At 45.6% G+C, this 25,793-nt stretch overlaps 3 protein-coding genes across 5 annotated transcripts; 1 reads left to right on the top strand and 2 right to left on the bottom strand.

Moving 5' to 3' along the window:
- Window positions 1-13,418: 13,418 nt before the first annotated feature.
- mrpl12 (mitochondrial ribosomal protein L12) lies at window positions 13,419-15,662 on the bottom strand. Its single transcript, XM_029160061.3, has 5 exons — window positions 15,469-15,662; window positions 14,564-14,762; window positions 14,412-14,486; window positions 14,165-14,305; window positions 13,419-13,996 (listed from the first exon to the last, which is right to left on the bottom strand). Exons 1-5 carry the CDS (start codon window positions 15,525-15,527, stop codon window positions 13,880-13,882), a joined length of 591 nt encoding a protein of 196 aa, XP_029015894.1. The 5' UTR covers window positions 15,528-15,662; the 3' UTR covers window positions 13,419-13,879.
- zgc:103625 (methyltransferase-like 26 B) lies at window positions 15,047-17,303 on the top strand. Its single transcript, XM_029159529.3, has 8 exons — window positions 15,047-15,139; window positions 15,314-15,470; window positions 16,163-16,365; window positions 16,525-16,687; window positions 16,767-16,826; window positions 16,934-17,001; window positions 17,083-17,161; window positions 17,228-17,303. Exons 3-8 carry the CDS (start codon window positions 16,166-16,168, stop codon window positions 17,273-17,275), a joined length of 618 nt encoding a protein of 205 aa, XP_029015362.1. The 5' UTR covers window positions 15,047-15,139; window positions 15,314-15,470; window positions 16,163-16,165; the 3' UTR covers window positions 17,276-17,303.
- Window positions 17,304-17,362: 59 nt separating this feature from the next.
- hgs (hepatocyte growth factor-regulated tyrosine kinase substrate) lies at window positions 17,363-24,737 on the bottom strand. Of its 3 annotated transcripts, none has more exons than XM_029159527.3 (20): window positions 24,559-24,737; window positions 23,326-23,410; window positions 23,144-23,219; window positions 22,964-23,056; window positions 22,296-22,419; window positions 22,063-22,115; window positions 21,862-21,930; window positions 21,603-21,727; window positions 21,270-21,381; window positions 21,000-21,098; window positions 20,821-20,916; window positions 20,682-20,720; window positions 20,414-20,578; window positions 20,089-20,299; window positions 19,839-20,011; window positions 19,607-19,747; window positions 19,182-19,365; window positions 18,967-19,103; window positions 18,699-18,881; window positions 17,363-18,600 (listed from the first exon to the last, which is right to left on the bottom strand). In XM_029159527.3, exons 1-20 carry the CDS (start codon window positions 24,593-24,595, stop codon window positions 18,502-18,504), a joined length of 2,301 nt encoding a protein of 766 aa, XP_029015360.1. In that variant the 5' UTR covers window positions 24,596-24,737; the 3' UTR covers window positions 17,363-18,501. The 3 variants fall into 3 exon arrangements, with proteins under 3 accessions (XP_029015360.1, XP_029015359.1, XP_029015361.1); XM_029159526.3 differs by having other exon boundaries at window positions 20,089-20,302; window positions 24,559-24,736; XM_029159528.3 differs by having other exon boundaries at window positions 20,089-20,302; window positions 22,296-22,413; window positions 24,559-24,736.
- Window positions 24,738-25,793: the final 1,056 nt, after the last annotated feature.

Raw genomic sequence — 25,793 nt, 5'->3', positions numbered from 1 at the left:
GGCTCTTTGTTTTGACTGGAGGACACGTATCGCGCTCTTTGACCTTCTCACCCGTCTGCGACGTCGGCCTCGGCCGATCGCCGGCGCGCAGGAGAGGTGAGTATCGATTCCGGCCCGGGGGCCCGTGCTGCTCGCCAGCACACGCCGTTCCCGACCGCGGCCGCGGCGCTTCATCAGAGCGGCTCAGCAGAATCTAAAGGCAGAGCGCGTGCGGTGAAGCAGATGATACGCACGCTTTACGCTGGGGTCGTCCAGCTGTGGAGGTACAGAGGCTCCAGGGGATTCTGTCATTCTTTCCACGACTGCGGTCGCTTCTGTTGTTGCCACTTAAATAGAGCAGGTTTTATCGATCATCCAGCCCTGAGACTAAATTAATAAATATTTTATTAGCAAAATACAAAATACACAAATGCAACACTCCCAAATGCAGTATTTAGTCCCAAAAAAATTTAATAAATGTAATAGTTTCAGAGTGAGAACCAAATACCTTGCCATAAAATTTGCTTTTCTTGCGGCAAAGTCACAGACACTCGCCTTTGTCACCGTTGAGCAAAGAACCAATTTGAGCGCTGAGCCGTCCTCAGGGTACGAGAACAGGGAAAGTGGTGGAAATAACATCTTTCCTTCACTCAATAACGCACGCGGAGGAGAGATGTTGGCGGAAAGGTCGCTTGTGTTTCCTCCCCAGGCTGTGACGCTGCAGATTTTGCTACTCCCATTTCTTAGTTGAAGGGAAACTCCAATGCTCTTCATGCTATTGAAATAATAACTATAATATGTCAAATAATTACACATATCTCAACAAATGAGAATATTTGAATGCAGGACATGCACAATAAATTATCCTTTAGACCATAAATCATTGTTACAGATGACATGACTGTACCTACAGTACATTTGATTAGATTTCTTCCCTGCTCGCAGTATTAAATTATCAATGTTCCTGAATGGCCATTAATGCTGTCGAACGCACTTAAAGGTCATCGTCTCATTCAGAGCAGCCACTGAATGTGCTTCTCTACACTTCTGTCAGAGCTCAACCTCTCAGAAACACAAAGAAAGCAAAGACAGCAGTTCATTGCGAATCACGGAAAACTGCGAAATAATCCGGGATCTCATCTCAACTGCTCCCGGTTAACTGAGTTTAGCTATCGATCACTGTAAACTCCACAGAGTCATCAATTACAGCCTCTCTTTAGTACAAATCCACTTAGTAGGCAGCTCCCATGTATCACATCAGTCAGCAGCGCCAGCCCTAACAAACAACCGCTAGCTAATGTTGGCTTGTTACATGTTGATACCCTGAGCTCATTCACACCAAAATAGCTTTTTGATCATATTTACTGTGCGCCGCTCGGCTGATTTAGCATCATTTGCTCGGTTCTGCAGAAAGGCAGAGGGGACGGAGATCAGACGGGAGGCGGGTGGCGACCGGATGCACGGGTTGCGTTAATGCACCGGCGTCATCAGTCAGGTTGTTAGAGCTCATTACTCGCGTTGGAGAGGCCGCGTTATTGCCTCTCTCGAGCTGCACCGACTCCCCTGGGTGCAAACGCTCGGGACCCAAGCAACCCAATCTACCAGAACCACCGCATCCCCCGTGTAATATGAAGAAGAACCTCCCGCTTATGCACACGCACGCCCCGGCCTCATCTGACACCCCCCCCCCCCCCCCCCCCTCCTTCCTCATGACAACCTAATAGTCTGTCAACACCCCTGCACGGTCTTTTCACAAACATGCCAAATTAAATCAACTAAATGTGCAATGAGGTTACGGCCACCGAAGAGGGAGTGCGGCGGATAAATCCGATCTCAGACGGTGCGGCGGTCGGAACGGAGGCGCTGAGGCAGACGGACCGACGGGTGCATGCGCCGGCCCGGATAGGGAGAATAGCCTCCGAAAAACAGGAGGGAAAGGCTAGCGCTGCTATATCCACGCAAGGGAAGCGTTTGTCATTGAGAGGAGGAGGGGGGGGGGAGTTGGAAACTTATTAATTAGACTCACCGCTTCAAGTCTGCGAACCTTGAGTCAATCACACCTTCCACATCATAATTCGAGTCCATTCAGCCGACAGTTTAATAGCCTCGCTGATTACTTCCGGAGGAGGTCTGAGAAAGAATAGAAAGACATCAGGCGCAAAAAGGCTCCTCCACTTCCTTTTAAAAGCGAGATATTACTAAGAGGATGGAATTTGTTGCTATTATGTTAAACTCCATACACACTTTGGTCAAAATTACTGATAAATGACCCCAGAGCTCGTGAGGAGAGCGCATAACAGCGGTCGGTCTATTTTAAGACACCTTTATCATAAACACATGCTAATGTGGCTAATGAGGCCTCTTGTTGTTGAGACGCATTTGCTGCTAATGCGACACTTTAATTTTACCACAGGTTTTAAGCGCATTCTGCAGTTGTTACACTTTTGTTGTCAGAAGACGAGGCGGCGCCGCAGGATGGAGACGCTCATTATTCACCGCACGCTCTTATTTTGCCATTAAACAGACAACGGGGAAGGCGCGAGGAGGCAGGGAGGAGAGTCCTGGAGCGCCCGAGGACACGGCGACTCGTTTTAAGTTGTTCTTGGAACACGCTTCAGTATTGAAAGTGACAACAAAGCTTCCTCGTGACTGTGGTCGTCCTTGCCTCTCCCTCTCTCTCTCTCTCTCCCTCTCTCTCTCTCTCTCTCTCTCTCTCTCTCTCTCTCTCTCTCTCTCTCTCCCACTTCATCCTTTACAGAACGTGTTTGAGACCCAGGCTTTCCTCACACGTTATTAAAGTAGTTATTATGGGCTGTAGTGTGACATTACAACATAAAAGGCCCTTGTGTCGTACGGTGAAGCTGGGAAAGGGAAGCCGAGCTCTTCTTCTGGGAAACGGCGCTAGTCGTGACTGATTAGGTTTCCTTCCCTCAGACGTTGGCAGGGAAACCAGCGTGACCCAAGGACTGCTCAGCGTTGTCAGAGCACGACTTCAACATGTTTCTACACGCCGGCCTTCTGACCTTTACACGACTGCAGGGGCCATCGGCTCTGGGTCACAATTAATAACTGGACCAGCAACAACGTCAGTCTGCTGTAACAGAGCGACATAATCATGGCTGGTGTTGAATTTCTCCAGAGGTATCATCTTCATAATAATGTTATATTGGATGTGGAAGTGCAAATTATTATATTTAATAACCCCCTGAATTGAGCAATGCTTTACCTCCTATAGATTTTCCTGTCCGGTGAAATCGATGAGACTCTGACCTCGACCCGTGCGTGACCCTTTCTGACCACATCCAGGGTTGGGCTGAATGTGGAGCGAGAGGCTTCCTCCAGTAAACAGCTTCTATGGGACCAAAGCTGTGCCTCCGCGCCTCTGAGCGCTCATTAAGTCCTCAGACCGGTGCGTGAATACTGATGCTCAATGTAACACGCGATACGCAAACAGACTAACAAGTTAATGATCGCCTCTCGGATGCAGGAGGTGATTTGAATTCTTGTGTGCTCATGCGCCTACTGTACCGTTGGTACCGGGGCCCAGTGATGCGTTAAATGGCCTCTGCCTGTGGTACTGTACATATAGGTCTGTCAGACCTGTGACCTTCACGGATGAGGTCATCACAAATCTGGACGTGAAGGGTTAAAGGAAGCATCAACTCACACAACTGATTAAAGATGCATCACTTCCACCTGTTTTCACTGCTTAGCTGTTTGTTTGGCCTTGAGAAAACAGCGTCCCACACAGACTCAGCTGCTTTATCCAGGATAATAAAGAGAATCCCAACCTCCTCTTTGCTTTTCATTCAGCCTCTGTGTTTCATCTCCTTCAAGAACCTCTAATCACACAACAGCCTCACCACAGATCCACAGGCTCCTCTCTCAGTGCACAGCCCGTTCCTTTGTTGGCCTCATCTCTACGAACCACTGTATTCTGGGAAATGAGGAAGATTAGTCTTCCAATCGGAGGCGTCCGTGGCTGCAGCAACACACGAGTCCTCCACAACCAGGATCTGTCACTGGTGTAAAGTAGCATGAAGACCTTGTGCTTATCTAATCAGTCGCGTACTGTACATCTGATGCGTTTCATCTTATGCAACATCGGGACAATTAAACCCAGAGTCTAGATGTTGTTAGTTAGAATCAGCTTTGACGTTTCATGCAGGCCCCACATCTCTTTGTAATGATCCCCACCTCCTCCCATCGCTGATCTCCGACTACACATGCAGAGGTTCTCAGGTCACCGTGTCTCGGTTGATTTCCTCATTCATCCTAACCGCACGCCCATAAGTCCACTGGGTGCAGCTCCCGCAGCGACAGTGGACTTTGGAGGCGTGGCGTTGTGACGCCTCCTGGAAGGAGTTCATCCGTCACGGGCAGACAACGCGCCGGGCGCCTCGGCAATAAAAAGAGCAGAGAAACGCTGGATCTGCTCCGACGGGCGCTTATTCGTTCCCACCAGCCGAACCATTAGACCTTCATAAGTCAAACAGCCACCTCTACTGTGACACCCCCCCACCCCCCCACCCCACCCCACTGAGCCCACAGCCACCTGAAGCCTGTCAGTCGTGGCCGATCACAACCTGCGGTGGTCACTTCGTGGTTGACTGACAAGCTGCGGCTCGTCTCTCCATGGGCTTCATTTAAATAATCCACCGCTGCCTCACAACGAGCTCAAATAACACGCAGGCCAATTACGTTTCACATTAGAGAAATACGCCGCAGCAGGCAGGATAATTGCTTACAGACTTTGACAGGCTAGAGTTTCTGTCAGAGACACAGGTTTTTACCAGCGCCACAATAATGGAAATGCTTCAAGATGCTCCAATCAGGCTTCTATTCAGTGCCTTCTTCCTGTGCCATTAATTAATGCTCTGGTCTGAGGTCGTGTGTTTCCACTCTCCATCCTTTGGAGGTGATGCAGCGAGACTCACATCTTCTCGTGATTCATCCCTTTAAAGTTCACCTACGTTGTCTCCAGAGCTGGAACCAGAGCTAGTTTGCCTCGCAGAGAAGATTTATATGCAATGGATTTAGAAGTGCATCTTAAAAAGCAAATGAGAAAAGACTGTAAAACAGCCGGCAGCAATTTGCTTCGCTCAGAACGCAAACGTAAATGTCTTTAACATGAATTATTAAGTGAACAACTGTAGTGTGTTAACATTTTATAAAGACTGGATGGAGGCACATTTATCATCAGTTAGACACGCCTGCTTCACGCTGGATGTCAGACCCTGGGCCTGATCCAGGGGTCAGAGGCCAGAGGTCAGATCCTCTGCATTAAACCCACATTAACCTCCTGTAGCGACGTTGAATCATCGTGGGGCCGGACGGATGAGACATGCTGAGCATACAGTGAGTTAGAGTTTGACAGAGGGATAATTACTCTATGAAGCGTCTTTAGAGAACTGATTAACACCATTAACGGCATCTAGTGCAATTAGAGTCTCAGCTCCTCAGTGGGAGGACGCCATCAGCAGATATTAACAGGCAACTACTGCAGATCTGACTTTTTTAAAAGGATCATTATTGCATTTTAATATCACAGAAACAACTGATGAATTGAAGTGGGGCCTTTAATTACAAGCAAATCAGGCTGACACTTTTTGTCTGTATTTATTTGTCTGACGATGTTGGACGTGTAGACGACAACACACAGATGGGCCATAACCATGAATCTCTTTTAAATGGATTCTGCCCTGGAATCAGCGGAGGAGCCCGTGGGAGGCGAGCGGCGCCGCGCTCTCGGTGTGTGACAGTAATGGCGCTCCTCGGAGTTTAATGCAGAGAATGAATTTCCCCACTGTGGGACTATTAAGGGTTAATTTCTTTCTTCTTTCTTTCTTCTTAAACAGTGAGGCTCCGGGTTCCAGCCTCCCGCTCCGCCACAGCGCACGCGCTGATGTTGGTTTCCACGTGCCCCCGCGATGCGTCTGGGACACGGACGGCGCATGCGCCTCTAACTCAGCCTCCGTTTGATTCTTTTCTCACTCTGTGCATCCGGACACGTCGGGCCTTTCCTCCATAATCCACGTATAAAAGGTAAGAGCCGTGAAAGCGGCTCCCAGCCGTGACAGTTTGACTCTCAGGTGCGTGTGGGAGTGCGGCGGTGATGGGAACGAGGGGGGGGGGGTGCAGGAAGGGAGTTATCTTCGGGAGGCTGCTGGAAATAATTCAGCGTTGGCACAGGAACCGGTGCGACTTGCGCAGGAGTGGGTTTTAGAGCAGGAGAGAGACGTCGGTCCGACGTGTCCGGTGAGAGGAGAGGAGGACTCTGAGCTCCGCTCACCACAAATAACACCATGTTTAGGCACAAACCTAATGGAGTTCCTCCTCAGTTTAACTAAAAACACCCAAATTCCCCCGAAAAGCTGAACCACAGCTTTTTTTTATCATAAACACGCCTCCATAAATGCACATGCAATTTCAGAGGTCCACGTTTCAACAGGCACAGAATGCACAATACAGTAAATATGAACTCAGCATGCGAGACCACAGCTTGAACCCCAGGACGGATGTTCAGTCATATTCAGGTCCAACGCCGAGGTTAACAATTAACCTCGGAGGCGAGCGCTTCCTGATGTGTTACGTCATCAGCGGCAGCGTCGCTCGGGGCCAAAGGGCGGCTCTTCTTCACACAGCCTCACTAATGAGCACTGAAAACAGCAACACACAAACACTCAGCTCAGCCCTTAAAACGTGGAGAAAGGAGATGATACATACATTTAGTGGTGATGTTTTACTAAAAACCTTCCCGGGTCCCGTTCTGTTTCCTACATGAACCAGTTATGAACACAAACCTGGACCACGTGCAAACAATTACCGTGCGGCTGATAATGAGACTCGTGCAGTGGAGGTAGCGTTTTTTTCTCTGCAGCCCAGCTTTTCCTCCTCGTCTGCATTTATACCAGCGGCTCCTTCCTCCCATCTTCTTCCTCTGTCAGGGTTCTCTATTTTCTGGGCACAGACATTGACCCTGAGGAGATGATTGCCCTATCGGCCAGACACCCTTTGATTACCCCCCCCCCCAACTAATTCCAAGGTAAAAGGTGTTGCTCAGATGTAATTAATCTTTTTTCTTGCTTTGCTGTGGTCGGGGCCAGAGGTGCTCCGCCCGGCGCCCATTAAAAACAACGCCGGCACACTGGAGGGGATGAAAACCGCAGCGGAGCAGCGAGGGCAGAATAATTGCTGGAAAGTCCATCTAACTGAAGGGTGGCTTTTAGTGAACACCAGCTATTTGCATTGGGATTCTGGGAGCGTACGGGAGCAGAGGATGAAGAAAACCAGGCGGGTTGAATCCAGACTCCTGTGTGTAAATGTGTAAATCACCCTCAGTTCTGCTGAAACAAGCAGCGACACCTAAGAGCATCTTACTGTACGTTCTCTGGCAAATTTGTTTATGTTGTTGACATTTTCGCTCATCACCGCTTGAATGTCTGGTGCGTGAGTGGATCGCATTGAGGATAATTAATCAATTACAGATTTAAGAGGCTTGTCACCCTCTGCTGAGTGGGATTAATAGGCCTATTTATGTAATGATGAGGTTTTCCGCAGGGGCTCTGAGTCTGTGGATGAGACTGACGCTGCTTAAATCTCCACCTCGACTGATCTGTCTCCACAGACTCCACCACCTCTCCAGTGGAATTTCTCCGGCTTCATTTACCTGCTCTATTTATAATCCCAGAATTGCTCGCTATAAAACGCCAAAATAAAAGCGTGAAGGTGATCACGTCCTCCACTTGTGTATCTAAGCGACATGTAACATGCACAGACACAGAGTAAATTCCTTTGGCCACAAGCATGTGCAACACACTCACTGATTAAACAGTTCAGTGCACACAATTACAACAATTATCAACATATAATACATGCGCAGTTTATTTTGGAAAAATTGCATGGGAGCGGATCAGCCGCTGTGGCTGCATGAACACATGCCTGGCCTGACCCAGTCTGACCCCTCACGTTTCTGCCAGAAGACGCTCCCTAACGACCGACATCCGCCTCCCTCCTGCTCTTTTATCAGAGGCCAAGGTGTGCGCAGCATCATCCCACTAAGTGGGTCGGCCGCTGTTTAATGGAGGAGGCGCAGACGCACGCGGACGCCGCCCGTGCATCCAGATTTAACGGCAGGTGTTATTTCCAGGGCCCGAAATAGGCGCTGGAAGACGCCTGTGCTGTTTAGTTTGAATCAAGTCAATTTGGCCAAAGGGCGGCTGCGCATATAGGGAAAGGAAATGAAAGCAACTGTTTTATAATGTGGCCACAAAACAATATTAGACTGTAATGTGTTAATGGATAAACAACTGTCCTGAGGCACAGGAAGCAAATGTAAAACATAAGCCAACATTGGAGGAGCGGGACTTTGTTTTCCAGGTCCAAATGTCAGGCCAGTTTACTCCAAACACGGGGGAACGTCGCTCTGTTTATTTTCAGTTAACTCATAGTGTGTCTCATAAAAACAGAAAGGCAGAAGTGAAGCATAAAAGCCATTCAGACCTAATGGATTGTCTGAAACGCTGCAGAAATTAGTAATAATAATAACAATAATGTGTGGCGCCGCGCGCCGTTAAAGGCGGCACCGTGTGGCTGCGAATGAGGAGGAAGACGCGTAAACACGACCCACGCTATTAACGCGCTGATGTGCTCTGACGTAGGACGTCGGCTGGGGGGGGGGGGGGGGGGTCCTCGTGCCCGCGATTGATCAGCTTCAGCCCAATTAGCAATTTAAATACGTTAAAGCGCCCCGCGACCTGGCCGCTGACCTTTCCACCAGCTGATGAAACGCACCCGTGCTCTGCGTGCATTACTTCTACATGCACGTATCAGAGGAGTGAGCGAGGACCGACCATGCAGAGGAGGAGGCCTGTGACGCCACCTGTCGGCCTCTCACAACGCTGTCGTCGTTGTCAATATACTCAGTATTTAATCTGTGACTTCATAGATCGGGAAACGAAGCAGCGTTGTTTGATCACATTCCTTGGATGGACAGAAGAAGAGTGTTTGTACTTAGGCAGATGTTGAGAAGCAGCAAACATCAGCTACAACACTCAGCTGATCTGTATGATAAAACCATAGAAGTGGTTTAAATGAGATTCTCCACGGAGGCCTTTCACTTCCTGTTGGAGGGCAACCAAAGGTAACAGGGTTCGCGCTCGCTGGCTCAGACTGAGGCTATATCGGGTTGACGAGCGCCGCGATTACCCCCGTGCTCTAATAGCTCCTGTCTGTGTGCTGATGTCGTTAAGCATCGTGATAAATACAAATCCCCAGGGTTCACTCATCAATTTTCTTCTACAACTTCCTGCCCCCGCGACCAAAATGGCCGAAAATTAAGGCAAACACTGAACTGCCCTCACACAACAATGGGAACATTTGGATCTAACACAACACGCCTTCATTACTTCATTACCTTTGTGAGAAGGCTGTTTCGTGCTCTGATACACATCGTAAGCAACGCAAACATAACATTCTGCAAAAACCTCCTGACGTCCCACATTAATTACACAGGCGTAGAAACCTATTATATTAGGTTTCAGTGAATAATATTCTTCATTAGCTGAGTGGCAGCAGCTTTTGTTTTGCTCTTTCTACTGGATCATAATTTAGCTGTCGCTTTGAAAGTGCTATTTTAACTCAGATTCTCAATTAGATCAACTACAATTCTCAGATGAATACAGAATTTTTTTAACTAGTTTACTGTGCATCCATCCATTTTGTCCATCAATTTCCCTGACCATCTTTCCCCCGTAAGGGCCACAGGGAGACTGGAGCCAATCCCAGCTGTCACTGGGAAAGAGGCAGGACCCAGACAGACGGCCAGTCACACCTACAGGTACAGGCTGGAAGCTGGAGATAAGAGCGCCGGCATAAAGAAGAGCCCGGCTCCCCGCTCCATCCCAGGAGCAGCTTCGTCAGTTCAAATCAGGGTCCAGGCCACCCAGCGAGAAACATGCAGTGACTGTTAGAGCCAAAACAAGCCCGTGCAACAAACAGGGCGGAGCCACTGACCCGGGATCAGCGTGTCAGTGATGCTGCTGGAGAGACACCTCCGCCTCAGAATGAGCTGCAGAAGCGGAGGCTGATGCATCGCAGCGCTCAAACGTCCACTCCACTATATTCAATTATGGGAAATGAAGCCAACAGATAAATCACGGCGCTGTTTGTTGTTGCTCCGGTTATTATCACAAAGTGAAAACGTAATTACGTAGGACTTTATCGAGTTAAAGCGTTAACAGCTGCGTGCCAGCGGTGTCTGGGATGGAGTCCAGTCACAGTTCACAGGAAGCGTTAGCATGGATGTAAATGACTCAAGTGAACTCTCCCATCTCCTCAGAACTATTCTTTACATATGATATCATTATTTACTCTCAACACTGCCATTAAAGGTCATTGTCCTGCAACAGCTGTGTAACATTACATTAAATGTGTCTGGTCCAACCTTGAGTAAGACAATGCAAACATGAAGTGAGCCAGTTAAATATGTGTGTAGTCATTAAGAGGCCAGCGTCTTATCTGTGTTTACCTTTATAAGCAGGGAACAAAACCTCTGTTAATGCTTTTTTCTCTCCAGCTTCCAATTGATTGTGTCCTTTGAACCATCAACGATAAAACCCCGTTTCACTGTGTGAGAGAAAAATGCTGGGTTTGATAAGACTTCCACAGAAACTGAAATACGAGACAGTGCCAAGAAGAAGGAAAAAAAAAGGCGGAGAGAACATCAAATCAGATAAAAGTCTAAGATGGAAGTGACTTTAATAATCTTGAGACACTGAGCGAACCCACAACATCTGGCGTAAGAACCATTCTGCTTTGAAATCTTCAGTTTGTTTTTTGTCATTCCAAAATCTTCACTTTGTCACTTGTCAGCTTCAAGCCACAGTTTGAGCTCTGGTTGTCCTCATTTGAATAAACATAGAAAGAGACAGCGCATCAGAGAACAGTGTGTGTGTGTGTGCATCATTAGCATTATTAACTTTATCCCAGTGGATGTTTTCCAGCACAGTGCTCCGCCTGTGTTCAGCCTGTGATGGAGTGGCCGATAAGCTGCAGCATGAACTTGTGCCTGTGACTTTAAAACGGGAGATGGACTGAAAACAACGGGCAGAGGCCCAGAGGTGCAGATCTTATATGGTGCATTATGTGTCATTACCTGCCTATGTCATCGCGCTGCTCTTTTGGTGATCTCCATGACAACCACCGATGATGACGCCATTACCGTTAGATGACTTTAACAGGGTTGTGTAACCTGGCAACTTGTGAGTCCAACTCTGAAATCAGCAATCTGATATTATCTATCAAGAAAGTTGATGTAGATGTAGATGTATGTTAACATTCAAAAAACAAAACAAAAGTGAAGCTGTCATGAGTTTGAGCCTGAAGATGGCATCAGTGCCGACAGTAAGTAAACCGTGGGACATGGAAAAATATCAGGTGTCTTCTGGGGCTGAACATGATGGATTACGCCTCGCTGGTGAAGTTAGTACGTGGAAAAATAATGCCGGGAACACCATCAAATATTAAAAAGCCACAAACCCACAAATGGCAGCTGAACCGAGACGCACAACACTTTCCTCCAAATATGAGTCAGAAGTCTGTTTTCAGTTGAACGATGATTCAGCGGGGATCATTATTGTTTATTAAAGTGCTCATTTGGCTTGTATTTATTAAGTTTATCAGCCTTAGTTTTAAAGGACTATAAACAAACCTAGCTTCACTGTGCAAAACTGAATTTTTCCTCAGTTCTCTTCCTAAACCACTTTTATTCTAACTCTAAATGTGAAAATCATGCCCTGAACCACAAACACCAGGACTTACTGCAACACAAAATGATGCTTCAGCTCTTGCACAATTGTGTTGCATGATGACAAACACACAGTGCAACGGAGACTTTGTCTTTGTGTGGTACACTGTCCCCCAGAGGGCAACCAAGGTTTAGACCAGCGTGAATAGGTTTGACGTGGAGGGCACTTCTTGTGCAACACAAGAACTAAAATCAACTTTAATCACAAAGGAAGCGCTTAACAAAACCTTCCAAACGTGGACTGAACAGAAAATCTTAATACTTGCCTTGTTCTCTCCAAACACAAGTCTGAAAGATTTCATTTGTCTGCGTGATTAACCTTCAGTGCGATTATCTCACTGATGAATAAAGTGAAACGGGCTTATTAAACGCCAGTAGCTATAATAAAAGGCGGCGGCTGCTTCCTTGGTCGAGTCTGAGCTCAATGTAAGGATCACACCCCCAAAGCTGGTGATTAACCACTAAAACTGTCAATGTTCACGCACAAAGGGAGCGCCATTTCCCTGCTCGTCCTCACCGACGCCTCCTGCTGCGTCTGTACCTGCACCTGGAAATGACCCGACGGAAGAAACAGCGTGAGGTGGCAGACGCCAGTCAACACAGACAACCTGTTAAAGGCTGTTCAAGAGGAAACAACTCCGTTCAATCCAGTCTCTGCTACCAAACCACTTCCAAAATTAGACCAATAGACATTTATGCATCAAAGCAAATATAACAATACGCCAGAGTGACTGATATACACTTGATGTAACTTTTGGGAGAAACTAGAATGAAACAAACCATAAGAAATGTAATTGCATTAACATTTCACCCAAAACATTCTAAAGGCATTTGAAAACTGCTCTAGACACATTAACGAGCCATAAATGGGCCATTATTGTTAAGCTTTATGGGAAAATTAGGGCAATAATCATTTTTGTAATTAAATGAAAAACTGATTAAATGGATCGTTTTCCTAATTAAATCCTCTGCATGTTTGTCCAACAGAAAAGAATTTCAGCTTGGTTGTTGTTTTCAACCTTTAAACTCAAAAGGTGGTGGGTGGACACTGGTCACCTTACTTCAGCCTACGTCTGCAGACTCCACGTCCCAGTATGACCACAGTGCTAAATATGTGTTTACCACATTTCTGACTATGTGCGAGTCAGAGCAAACACAAAGCAATAAAAACACTGCAGTCTTTGGCTAAACTTTCCTTCTTTGTATGAAACTCTCCAGACAACAAACTCCCAATCTGTCTACTTCCCCTGCCAACGGACTCTTGAGAGTTGAACACAATGTTTTGCAGTGTGTCATCTTCTCTTTGCTCTGATCTTCTCTGGTACTTGAGACAAGAGACTTTTCTGATTAAAAGTAATAATTTCCAATGATCTCCGTTCTTTGTTCAGTCTGTCAGATCAAGATGGCTCAATCTCAGACTTGGTTTTAGTCAGTCAGGCCTGGAACTAGATGTGGTTTCACGCAATATGCTTGAGGAGACTCAAAGTCTGCCCCCTAGTGGTCAACAGTGGGACTCAACTTTTAAAATGTTAATTTATGTACAGACTGTACTACTGATAGTACAGTCGTTACTATAGTAACTACTATATTCTTATTATTTATATTCAAATTGCACAAAAACAGAAGTACAAGCTCAACATAAGAGTGACATGAGGGTATGTCAACTTTAATCATATTAACAATTCTATGAAGCACATGGGAAACAACCTGCCACTCCTTGTACTGGATACATCTGATGCTCTTCACACAAGGTCAGGAGCCTACAGCAGCATGACCGTTCCTTCTTTGAAAGGTTAACGTACACATTATAACCAAACACGTGGCACATAAGCCAGTGTTACTGTATCTTTTCAGCTGTGAAACAAACCAATCGACAAAAGAACTGGGTGGCTGTTCATACAGGCCGCGTGCCTGGAAAGTTCAGTCCGAGCTGTGCCGCCCCACCTGACGCTGTTAAGAGACAGTAATAATGTCAGAAGGCATTTCCCCTTCTCCTGGGATCCTCTCTTCTTTGTTATGTATAAAAAGAAATAGTAGAATAAAGGACGAAGTGCATGAGCAGCAACCAGGTGGAGAAAGAGCGAAGACGGCAGTCTACTCTAAAACCACGGTGCCGCCTGCTGCCTCCAGCGCTGCCTTCAGTTTCTCAGCCTCATCTTTGGACACATTGGCCCGGATTTCCTGAGGAAGAGACTCCACTAGTTTCTTAGCCTATTAAAAAAAGGAGAGAGAGAGAGGCAAAGCAACAGACAAGATGTTATAGCAGCTGGTGACAAATCCACATGCAGCACTAATGTAGATTCTGCTCAATTACATTTACATGGGACCAACAGATTTTAACAGCTGGCGCCACAACTGGACTCTGATGGTGAGACTTACCTGAACCAGATTCAAGCCTTGGATGCAGTTCTTGACTTCCTTTATTAGCTTCACTTTCTCAGCAGCCTTTACTTCTGTCAGTTTGACCGTGAAGTGGGTCTGCTCTTTCTTAACCGGCACATCCTCCTCCTCTTCCACAGCCTGGTTCCACACACAGAAATAAAACAAATAAAAAAGGTATTAGGGCTGTTGACCCATGACTTGGCACGAATATCATCATTTATTTTTAAAGGTGCCATTAATTTACCTGAGCCACTGGTGCAGCTGATGCCGCCATCGCCCCCATTGGCATCATTCCAACATCCTGAATGTTTAAAGTTTTCTGGAAGCAACAAGCGCAAATGATTATAAAAATGCACATTTCTGTCCCACTAACCGTACAAAAGGATTTCCACATACCTTTAGCAGCTCATTGAGGTCTGACACTTCTAACAAAGTGAGGCTGGCTATGTCATTGACGAGCTGCTGGATTTTGGGGGAATACTGTTTGGGTGCACCATCTAATGCAGGGGTGGCAATGACATCGGTGCGCGCCGATGAAGTCGTCTGCAGAAGTCTGAGTGCACACAAGGCTGGTGTCTGCCGCTGGAGCTGTTTCCTGGAAAACAAACAGGTCAGGTAATTGTATTTGGCAAAGATGCCACAGAAAAACCCATCATGCACATATCTGCAGTGTGCAGAGTTCCAAACTGCTGTATTTCAATTCCGTTTTTAGTGTTGCACAGCAAGCGGCCATAACTATTAGTTTTAGCATTGTGTTGACTGTGTTTTGCCTTAATTTAAGGTGAGTGACCACAACAAAGACTACACTCTGCAGTAGTACATTACGATAGTATGAGATGCAGTTTGTGTTTTTAATAGTAAATAGACGAATTGCGAGATTTAACAGCGTGACCTTGGCTGCAAGAGGAAAATGAACTGCTACCAGGCAAAAAACATCCAACAGTAGATGTTTGGAGTTTTAACAGACCTGTGGTAAGAGTTTAATCAGAGTGATTCAACAACCGCTTGCATCTCAGAGTTAAATCTGATGATAGCTACAGCTCCAAATCCATTCGGCTAATGTTACAAAGCTAACGTTAGCTCGTCTACTCAGTCATAACACACGTAACTTCTATCACCGATCTCTTGCATTTACACGTGTTACAGAGACGACGGGGTCATATAAAGAAAGCCCCGGGCAGCAGCAAGTGTCTGTCTGCCCTTGAAGCAAGAGACATCTGACAGTGATGCACCGCCACCGCCGCGGCCGCGGCTCCGGTGATACGTTACTAAGATCCCGCTTCGCCTCCGCCGCTACTTACCGGTGAGTGGTCGCTGCCGCCCGCAGCGCGGTCCGCAGGCAACGTGTGGTGCAGTACATGTTAACGTGACCCCCGAGTGTCCCTCTGAAAGCAAAGCAGGTTTCACACAGGCAAGTCTTCTTTCAGCCTCCCCGTTTCAAAAGCACATGGCGTCCTAGTAGCGGCTTATGACCTACCCACAATGCACTGCGTGAACCAACATCATGGTCTACGGGTACCCATGTAGGACAATAATATATAAACCAATTTTATTGAGTCTGCAGTAAAATGTCCCTCTCATTGGTACGTTTTGTAACTAAATTAAATGTACTGCATGTAATAAAACCATATATAACTATTATATTATCTAGTAGCAATTGTGATCATTTGCCATATATTATTATTATTATTATTATTATTATTATTATTATTATTATTATTATTATTATTATTATTATTATTATTATTATTATTATTATTTCTAGTCTCATATTTTTGAATGAATAAATTATATTTAAATGTAGTATCTCAGCTCAGCTTGTGTGTATTGCAGTGTCGGTGTGTGGAATCTGCTTAAGCAGGTAATCTCAGCACCCATCTGCTGCTACAGTCATCCGTCACAGTAATGCTATTTACCTTCTAGTCTGTGTCAGCCAGCACAAGTAAAGTTAATAGAGGTAAGAGAAAACCAAGGTGGTCTCTGACTCCCTCCTAGATCATGCTGCTGTCTCCCCAGGCAGAGAGGAACTGGCAGGACCTGTGCTCTGTGCTTGAAGAGTTGTTGGAGAGCCAGTCCCACAGGAAGCTGTTTGCCTTAGAACTGGGCTCTGGAACGGGACAGCACATCATTCGCTTCGGCCAGAAGATGCCCTTTGTTACATGGCAGCCATCAGACATCAAAAAGGAGTCTCGGGACAGGTTTGTGTCTCATAGGGACACCGCTAGATATTATGTCTCACAATAACTCTAATGACAAGACCTTTGTAGTAGCGATGCTGCCGGCTGTGTTTGTTAGTGAGTAAGTAATATGAATGGAAAACATTTAAAAGCCTCAGCACTTCCATGACTCATTTACAGTATCAAAGCATACATCGCCGCAACCAATGCGAAGACAGTGCTGCAGCCTGTCCACCTGGATGCCAGTGACACGTGGGATAAGTGGGCGGGCCTGTCTCACAGCTCCTGCGATGTAGTGATAGCCATTAACTTACTGCAGTACAGCTCGTTCAAAACAGCACAGGTAGGTCTGGTCCTGTAATACTGCATTTTAGAAATTCACGGAATTGACTAAACTGTGTCTTTGTTGCAAAACCTTCAAGGGTGTTTTCAATGGAGCAGGTCAGATCCTCAGACAAAACGGCCTTCTGATTACGTATGGGGTAACAGTTTCAAGTTTAAACCTTTAGCTCCATCTAAGTGTGAGGTGTTAAATGATGGAAAACCATGCTTCAAAAGACGACACCTCATCACCTGAAATATATTCCAGGTATACGCTATGAATGGCACCATTACACCAAGTTGCAATGCACAACTGGACGCAGAACTTCGAAAATTGTGAGTGATTGTTTTCACCATGAAAACACGTTACTGCGGGTATGATCTGAATAGGCTGACTTCTACAATGCTTTGACACAGGAATCCAGAGTGGGGCCTTCCAGACATTGATGTACTGAGACAACTGGCCTATAGCAACGGGATGCGTCTGGAGAGGATGGTAAGACACAATTACCCAGATGGCTGTCAATTAGAAATGACCTTCTAACCTTCTGTTTGTTTCCAGATTGAGATGGAGGAATACTACAAATGCCTCATCTTCAGAAAACTTTAAAAAAAAAAAGAACAAATAAAAACGTTGTGACATCAAAGACTGTTTTTTTTAACTCAGACACAAGAAGAAAACAGGATGAGACAAACGGACAATAAGAACCAGATATTTATTAAATATATTTTTAAAATTACTTTAAAGTCAGACAGATCCGTATGATGGAATAAAGAAGTTCACAGATGGCAACTGAAAAGATACAGAAGTTTCTGATCAAGTGTAATACATACATGCAGCACATCCTGTTTATTCCGCAAGCATTTCCACATTTCTGAAAAGCTCACTGTCCACGCGTACTTAACATTTGTGTCCTTATCCGTGATAAGATTGCAAAAACTAGAAGTTAAAGTCTTTGTCTTGTTATGTTACTATGTGACATGTTATGCACTAGATGACATTAAGGAGCCAGTATACTATAATTACGACTGAAGTTGGGTCACGTTTTAGTCTGTGAAGGTATGAGAAGAGAGAATTTAACAATTACCTGGAAGCTAATCGCTTTCCAGAATGTACAATTCCTGCCATATTTCATCATCTCTGTAAAGACAGAGGTCCAAACAAAGAAATGCCAAAACAAGATCTAATGACTCTAGTCTGTATGTCTGTCTGTGTGTGTGTGCGCGTGCGTACATTATGATGTGAGTCAGTGACATTACCTTAAGACCTTTGACTATGCTTCCTCCCAAAGATTTAATCCCCACCCGCATTCTTGTAACACACACACAAATCTCTCGATCACACGCCGAACTGTTACTGAAAGGATTCACGTAAAGTCCAGAAAATAATCAAGTCGAACATGCAAATTTAGCTTTAGAAAAATATGACAAAGAATGGTTACGTCCGTTTTTCTCCAGATTATTAACTTATTTCTTATTCTTTTTAACTTCAACACCCTTGACTACATCTGAGATTTAGTTCTTCATTAATAAGGAAATATTACATACATATCAGCCAGAAGGAAAGAGAAAGAGGCTTAGAGTTGAGGGTCTGGGTTATGGAGCCCTCTTGCGCAGCTTCATCCCGCATTTCCATACATTGTTGGGGGAAGAGGCAAGGAGAGCAAGAGTTGTGCAACGTCATCACAATATTTTACATTGCCACAATATCACAGCAAGGTGGGAGTTTGGAGGGGAGAGTCTGTTTCGTCAGAGTCCAGAGGGAGACGGGAGGAAACCAAATGAAGAGAGGTGGTGGTGGTGTAGTAGTGTTTCAAACCCAGCAGCCAACAGCTTTCAGTCGAAAGAAATGAGCTGTGCCTCTGCGCTACCCTGAACAGCTTGAGGGGCCTGTTGCTGTGGTGGCGGCTGCTGTGGGCCTCCAGGGGGCGCCACCTAGCGACAAGGAAATGAGGCATTCATAAACAGGGAAAACAAGCACAATATAGCTCATCCACAAAGTCTAGATACTGGTTAAAAGGTAAAGGACTAACCTGCTGGTACATGGGTTGCTGGCCTGGAATGTAAGGCTGTTGTGGGGGCATGTTGGGGTCCTGCCCTGGCAACGCTGAGATCATGTTCTGCATGCTGTACGGCTGGTAGCCCATGTAGGCCATCCCGTTAGTGGGGGCAGCCTGGGACATGGGAGGCATACTCTGGGCCTGTGAGACCACATTCTGCACACAACAATGGGAGTGATTACTAGAACAGCTCTTGGTAAACATTAAACAAAAAGTAGTGGTCTGAAACAGGAACTCAGACCTGGTAGCCCTGTGTGGGTGTGGGCTGATAGGTAGAGTATGGAGGACTAGTAGTCGGTGGAGCCTGACCAGGAGGATGAACAGGCTGCCCATTGGTGCCTGCAGCCTGGTACATATAGGCATTAACCATATTGGGATCTGGATGAAGACATAGAAGCACATTTTTTAGTGAATGAACTCATCAAATTCCCATTTCCCACTGATCAACCCTCTCACCTGTGGCAGGACCAGGCATTGCCTGGTACTGTGGCGGTGCCGTCTGGCCTGGCTGGTTCATGTAGATGTTATGCATAGGTGAACCCTCCACGGACCCAGCCGGGCTGAACGTGCCTGGATAGCTGGGTGGAGCACCAGGCTGGTACACCACCCCACCTGCCACATTGGGGGGCAGAGACTGCATCTGTGCAACATCAATCACAACGAAGATCAATGACACTGGCACACAGAGATCTGCTACTCTCTCATGTCATATAGAGACAACGCATGATCAAATGTTACACAGACTTTTGTAGTGTTCAGCTGAAACCCCTACTGTAGATACCGGAGGATCAGGTGTGTTCACCTGTGTTTTGCATGCATGGCTTTTGACACTGAACAGGAAACTCTGACTTCGTAGTGAAGCCCCTCACTAGCTTCTGTACCTGAGCATAGGGCAGAGAGAAGGCAGGCATCTGAGCTCTCATCTGGATTGTGTGCTTCTGCTGCTCCAGGCGCATCTGTCTCTCCTTCTCTTGCTCCTGGAGGCGCTGAATGGCCAGCTGTCTTTGCATCTCCAGGTACTCCTGCAGTTCACAAGACAACCCTGGTGTCAATGTGGCACCATATATGAATTAACATTCGCATTTCACTTGGAGAGCTTCATTATAGCTTTACCTGCTTCTTTTGCCTCATGATCTCTAGCTTTTGTGCCAGTTGGATCTGTCTCTGCCTCTCAGCTTCCTCTGCAGCGCGGCGTAGCTTCTCCCTGTGTTCGTCACGCAGAGCATTGAGAGCTGCTCGAGCATCTCTCACCTGAGCCAACTTGTCCTGTAGCCCCTCATAGTACACTGCCAATTACACACAATAGTTCAGACAATGGCTACACCACGACAGAAGATCGGACACACTGAACGGCCACACTCACATCGCTTCTCATCGAGCTGGTTGAGGATGTCCAACAGCTGTGGGTGCATGTTGTTGATGGATTGGAAGAGGGAGAGCACAGCACTATCATTGGTGATGCTGCGCCCACGCATGTGGTTGCTCTTCATGCGGTTGAGAAAAGTGGTAACGGCATTTTGCAGAGCCTTAAGAAACTGCTCATGGTTCTCCTCCGACTCGCCGTTCTGGTACTGCTGCTGAAGATGGGGTGGCAGGAGAGTCACTTGTGGGTGACCTGGCTGGTCCAGTTTAACAATAGACAAGAATATCCCTCTATCATTTACCCGCAGCTCAGGATTTCAACTCACCTCAACTATGCTGACTGGTTGTACAGGGACATGAGTTTCTACGGGCTGGCTGATAACAGGAATAGGCTCAGCCAGTGGCACAGGGGCAGGGGCTGAGGGGGTAGGACTCTTACGAGCCTCTTCCTGTTTCTTCTCCCAGTATGTTCTGTTCAGGTAACGGGCCAGCTGGAAAATTGCAACATAGACAACTGAGTATAACGCATGTAAGTACAATGCGGCATAGGTTGCAATGGTCAAGTTACAGGGGAAAAAATAAATATCCAGGTACCTCAGGGTCTACATCTTCAGCGGATGGAGCGGAAGAATTCTAACGAGTACACAGAATGAATTTATTGGTCAGTAATAAAATAAAACATAATTCATTCAGCCTTGAATGGTTAAACCATATATTAATAAAGAACTCTTACCACAGGGGAAGTGTAGAGGGTGCTGACTGGTGGTGCCGAGGAAGTCACTGGGGTAGGATCAGCTTTAGGATACACTGCATAAGAGTTCTTCTGCCTCTGCAATAGTCATAGAGCTGTGTGTTCATTTTCTCTGTGAAACAGCCAGGAAAACTTGAAAGAACGCCATACGTGCAACCCACCATGCGCTCTTTTTCCTCAGCCTCACTTTGGGAAAGAGCAATGGCCAGCTGCAGCTCCTCCTCCTCCTGCAGCGCCGCCTCGTCCCTCTTTGGGGGCATCTTGAAAGAGAGAGGAGTAAAAGTAAGCCCAGAGGGTGCACACAGTAAAAAACTACAAATGCAAATATGTTAATCTTCTAACACAGAGCTGGGCAAAGATATATAGATGCACCTCAGTAAGTGTGACCTAAGTGTTCTCAAGGTTTTCAAGTATAGTTTATGAACAACTACCTGTGACTGCTGGGACAGTGGGCTGGTCAAGTACTCAGGAGGCAAATCAGCAGTGCCTGCTGTTGGTGCTTTTCCTTCGACCTTTCTAAGTGGAGGAGAAAGGGAGGGGTGGCTGGTAGAGAAGAGGGGTCGGGGACAACAAAGAGCCTTGTAAATTTAGGAGAGCATGCTGTTGTCCAACAACAGAACGATGCAAGAAAAATTCACATATAGCAACAAATCAAGAAGATTGGCTCAGCAAGTCAGTAAACAGCTTTAAGCTGAACTAGTACTGCTCTGTCAGTGCTGGGGACAGCGGCACTGTCCCGAGCCACCGCACTTCAATGGACTCACTTGTTAAGCAGCTCAAAGCAAGGCTCGCACACTCGCACTTCCTTCTCGATGCCAAACTTCGGAATGGTGGAGTACTTAGACGAGCACTTGCCACAGAAAATCTGCCCACAGGCTCGACAGTGGTGCTGGAAAAACAATCGAAAAATTAGGATCGTACGCTCACACAAGCTGAGAACATTCACACGCACACAGAAACTGGCAATTTATGGAAGCCATAAAACCTAATAAGTGACCTAGTTTTAAAGAAAGCACAGCCTACTTTTCTCGTCATGACTCCAAACTGGACTCTGCACCGATGGCACTCCTCAGCATCAACCCAGTCTGGGGCCTAGACAGCGCAGACATCAAATATTATAGATATGACAGGTAAATCCCAGTGCGCATGTGTTGCATGCACTCAGTCCTTCACTAGCATCTCTCTCAAGAAAATTACTTTAGTGAAAAAAGACCAATAGCTTACTCTCTCAGCTGCAAACATTGCATCACTCTCCTTGAACTCAGGGAAAACATGACCTGAAAATAACAGAAAAAATTACAAAACCAAAAATGAGTATTGACAAAAGTCTAACACAATATTTAATATATTGATTTCTTAACATTCACTTGTACCATTAGAACCCAAGGGATTCTTTGAGGAAAGAGTGACACTAAAAAGTAAAACTAAACCCAGACCCATTGCATTTCTTCACTTACCTTCTACTTTCATTATTTGATAAGTATCCTGAACCACTTTGTATTTGGGTTCATTGCGGAACGCATGAGCCCAGGCCTGGATCAAGTACAGAATCTTGTTTCTGACATTTGGTTCAGTCTGTTTCTGGTGGCAAAAACAAAACACACTCAACAAAATAAAAGTGGAAGAAAAGGTCTTTACATGTTTAAGCACGTGATTTTATCTTCATTTGTCGAGTTACATAACACCAGCACAGCTAAACTCTTTGTGTCTGTTGGCAGCACCCAAACTGAGATGGGAAGCCCCTTGTTGTATCTGGACAGAAATTCATCATAAGGCAATGACATCATCAGGAAGTTGAACCAAGCATGAACTGCTGGAGCCTCTGTCACATGATGCAGGGTAAGTCAATCACAGATTTCTATCGTAGCTTATGCTGAGCTGCAACCAGAGCAGCTGGAGTCAAGACAGTCTGTGTGAAAAAGTTTTTAAACATAAGTCCTGCAGAAAAGGACCAGAAAATGTGACACTGATTCAGGCAGACCTGGTGCGAACAACCAAGGGTTTAAGCAGCTGCACCCAATGTGATAAGATAGAATATTTTAAAAACCTGAACCGGCTGGTGGTTTAATGAAGTTTCTGTCTATAGAAATAAATACTTCATAAGTGTGTAGCTTAAAAACATCACCTTCAGCAGATCCTTTAGTTCCTCCATAGTTTGTTTACTTGCCACCTCATCATGAATTGTCTGGCCACAGTTTTTCACCACTGACTCCAAGACCTGAAGGGTGAGACCATGTTATCATTCTTTAGACAAACCTACAGAAAAACAGACTACAGTCAATGTTCAACTGTATACAGATCTGACCTCAAGGGCATAGAGGGCCACGTGTGGGTTTTTGTCATTCAGCTTCTTCTTAATGGCTCCAATAGCATATTTAGCTCTACGGGACAAAAGACCAAAAAGCACCAGAGCGTTGTTGTTCAGGTTTACACATTTTGACGGACAGTCCAGAATAAACAAAGCGGGACAGGTGCACATTCACTCACTGCGTGTCTCCTTGTCGAATAAGATCACAGATCTGCAGAATGGATTCCCAGTCAGTCTCCAGCAGCAGCTGACTGGTGGCTTTATCTGTCAATAGAGCCGGTGGTTGCCAATAAATAGGTTTTCTAATATTGCTGCTTTTAAAGCTTACATTTGTGTGGCTGTTAAACCGTCTTATAATAGAACAAGATGAAGTCTCAAAACACATCCAATGCATTTTTCTTCTAACATATTTGGAAATAGGAAACGAAAGGATATATTCCCACTATAATTGAGTCATGACGCGTTCATTACTCAATCCAAAGCATTGTGACATGTGATGTTGTAATGGCACGAGGCCCCGGGCTCAAATGATTTTGGAAGGTCGGCTCGTAAAACTTTGGCTATCTGTGCCCATGTAAATATATGTAAGCATGTATAACAAATAGCTGTGGCTCAAAGTCAAAGTACACACCCAAGGCTGCCAGGAGGGCTTCTACTTTGTTTCTGATCCTCAGAAAACCAGGTTTCTAAACTTCTTAGCTGTGGCTTGTGGGATGACAACAGCTTGTTCGCCCTTGCGTTAATCAGTGACAAGTGTAAATAAAAAAAACAAACTCTTTATCTGACATAGATGTCAATTTTCGAAGTCCGGATACCAACTTTAGTGTTAATCATGACATGACAATCATGATGTGCTAATGTGCTTAAAAGCTAACAATGTTTTTATCATTTATTATTTCGACGGGGAGACACTGATATACACGTAGTTTATCTAATCGACCAATAGTTTACATCAGCCTAGCATCCAGTCACCAAAGCCGTTGTTGACATAACAGCGTAAGAAAATGCAGTCACACAGAAACTGACTGTTGTCTTGCCATGTCATCCGCATAACAATAACATTATTGCAGCTGGTGGGAGTCCCTGCGTTAGCTAGCGTTACTGTGTTATTCCAGTTAAGCTGTTTTTACTCCTCTAAACGGAACCGACAGCCTGGTGTAACTGGGCTAATGTCACGACGCGCCTCTGGCTAATAATAACGGGGGAACGTCTTTGTATTCGCTACTCATTCGGCTGCTTAATATAGTTAGCCAGTGTGGGCCTCCACACAATAGCAGCGGTTCTGTTAGCGGGCTAACTGTAGCCGAGCCACAGCCCTGCGTCTGTCAAAACAATGCGACGAAAAAAAACACAGCACTCTAACTCGCGGTCGTCTAATAAGCTGTCAACTTCCGGGCGCGCCGTTAACTCACCCAGGAGCCTCTCGAACGTGCCTCCGCCTTTCCCCATGGTAGATTCGACGTGTCAGAGTGTCGATGCGCCTGGTAAGTCAACGGATCCGGGGCTTCTCAGCGACTCGGTTAGCCTGTTAGCCTGATAGCCTCTCCGCTGGCCACGGAGCACAGTTGTAACTTACTGCTACTTCCCACTTCCGCTGCACAAACTACAAAACTCACGCGGGCGTTCGCCACCTAGTGACCGATACACGTAATGACAGTTTCCCTGAAATATTTTGTTATTCACAGAAAACGAATTTTTTGAAAACGAATGTGCAGTCTCAGTACTTTTGTTTTTGTTGTAGTAAAAATCTACTCTTCTTCTTTTATAACGAATAAACTAAACTAAAATACAAAATATTATAGAATATTTTTATTAATATTTTCCTTCACAATAAAGACAGTATAGTCCTAGAAAATATGATGATGAGCGTTGTTCTAAAACAATAGTTTTAGAACAACAATAGCAATGCAAAGTAACTATATGCAAAACGTAAATGTGTGCAAATGTATTAAATTTACAATGACCTTGTAAATGATCATGTGGAACTGTTGCCTAAATGAAGCTACACAACTGTATTTAAATGATGACATTGAGTTGCAACACCTGTTTTTTATTACCTTTATAAATGTATATATACATTAATTAATATACATTATAAATGTTTAAAAGGTCTCTCCTTGTTCGGGAAAGATGCTGTTAAATCCCACCTTTGCTGTACAGTCAGACTGATGGGGAAACCCACAGATCAGGACTCATTGTCACACTCAGGTCACATGCGTTGATGCCTGTTGCTCGTGGTCATTTCAACTGTGCTGGTAACAAACGTCGAAACTATTTTTAAAACCTGTGCTGGGTGTTTAAAATGTAAACAGTGCAGCTGTGTGTTTCTCATTACATCTGTACAGTAGAGGAGCACAGAGTGTGGGACTGTGTTCGCTTGCATTGGTGAGGGCCTGCTTAGGTCATGTATGAGTCACTACCTGGCACTCGGGACACTGGCGCCTTTTGTTACTGTGGTGCTGTAATGCTCTGTAAAGTGGCATTGTGCTCCTCTGTCCGTCGCTCTTCCAGACAGAAGGGGACAAAGTGACAGAGCCACGCACGTCGTCACAACTGTGATCAAATTTACTCTATACAGCAGATCGAACCAGAGCTTTGAAAACTTCCTGTGAATGATTGTTGGACGGAATCTGAGGGATCTGAACAA

The sequence above is a fragment of the Betta splendens genome, chromosome 8 (assembly GCF_900634795.4).
Source record: "Betta splendens chromosome 8, fBetSpl5.4, whole genome shotgun sequence".
Lineage (NCBI taxonomy): Eukaryota > Metazoa > Chordata > Actinopteri > Anabantiformes > Osphronemidae > Betta > Betta splendens.
This window is presented reverse-complemented; position numbering and strand designations above follow the sequence as displayed.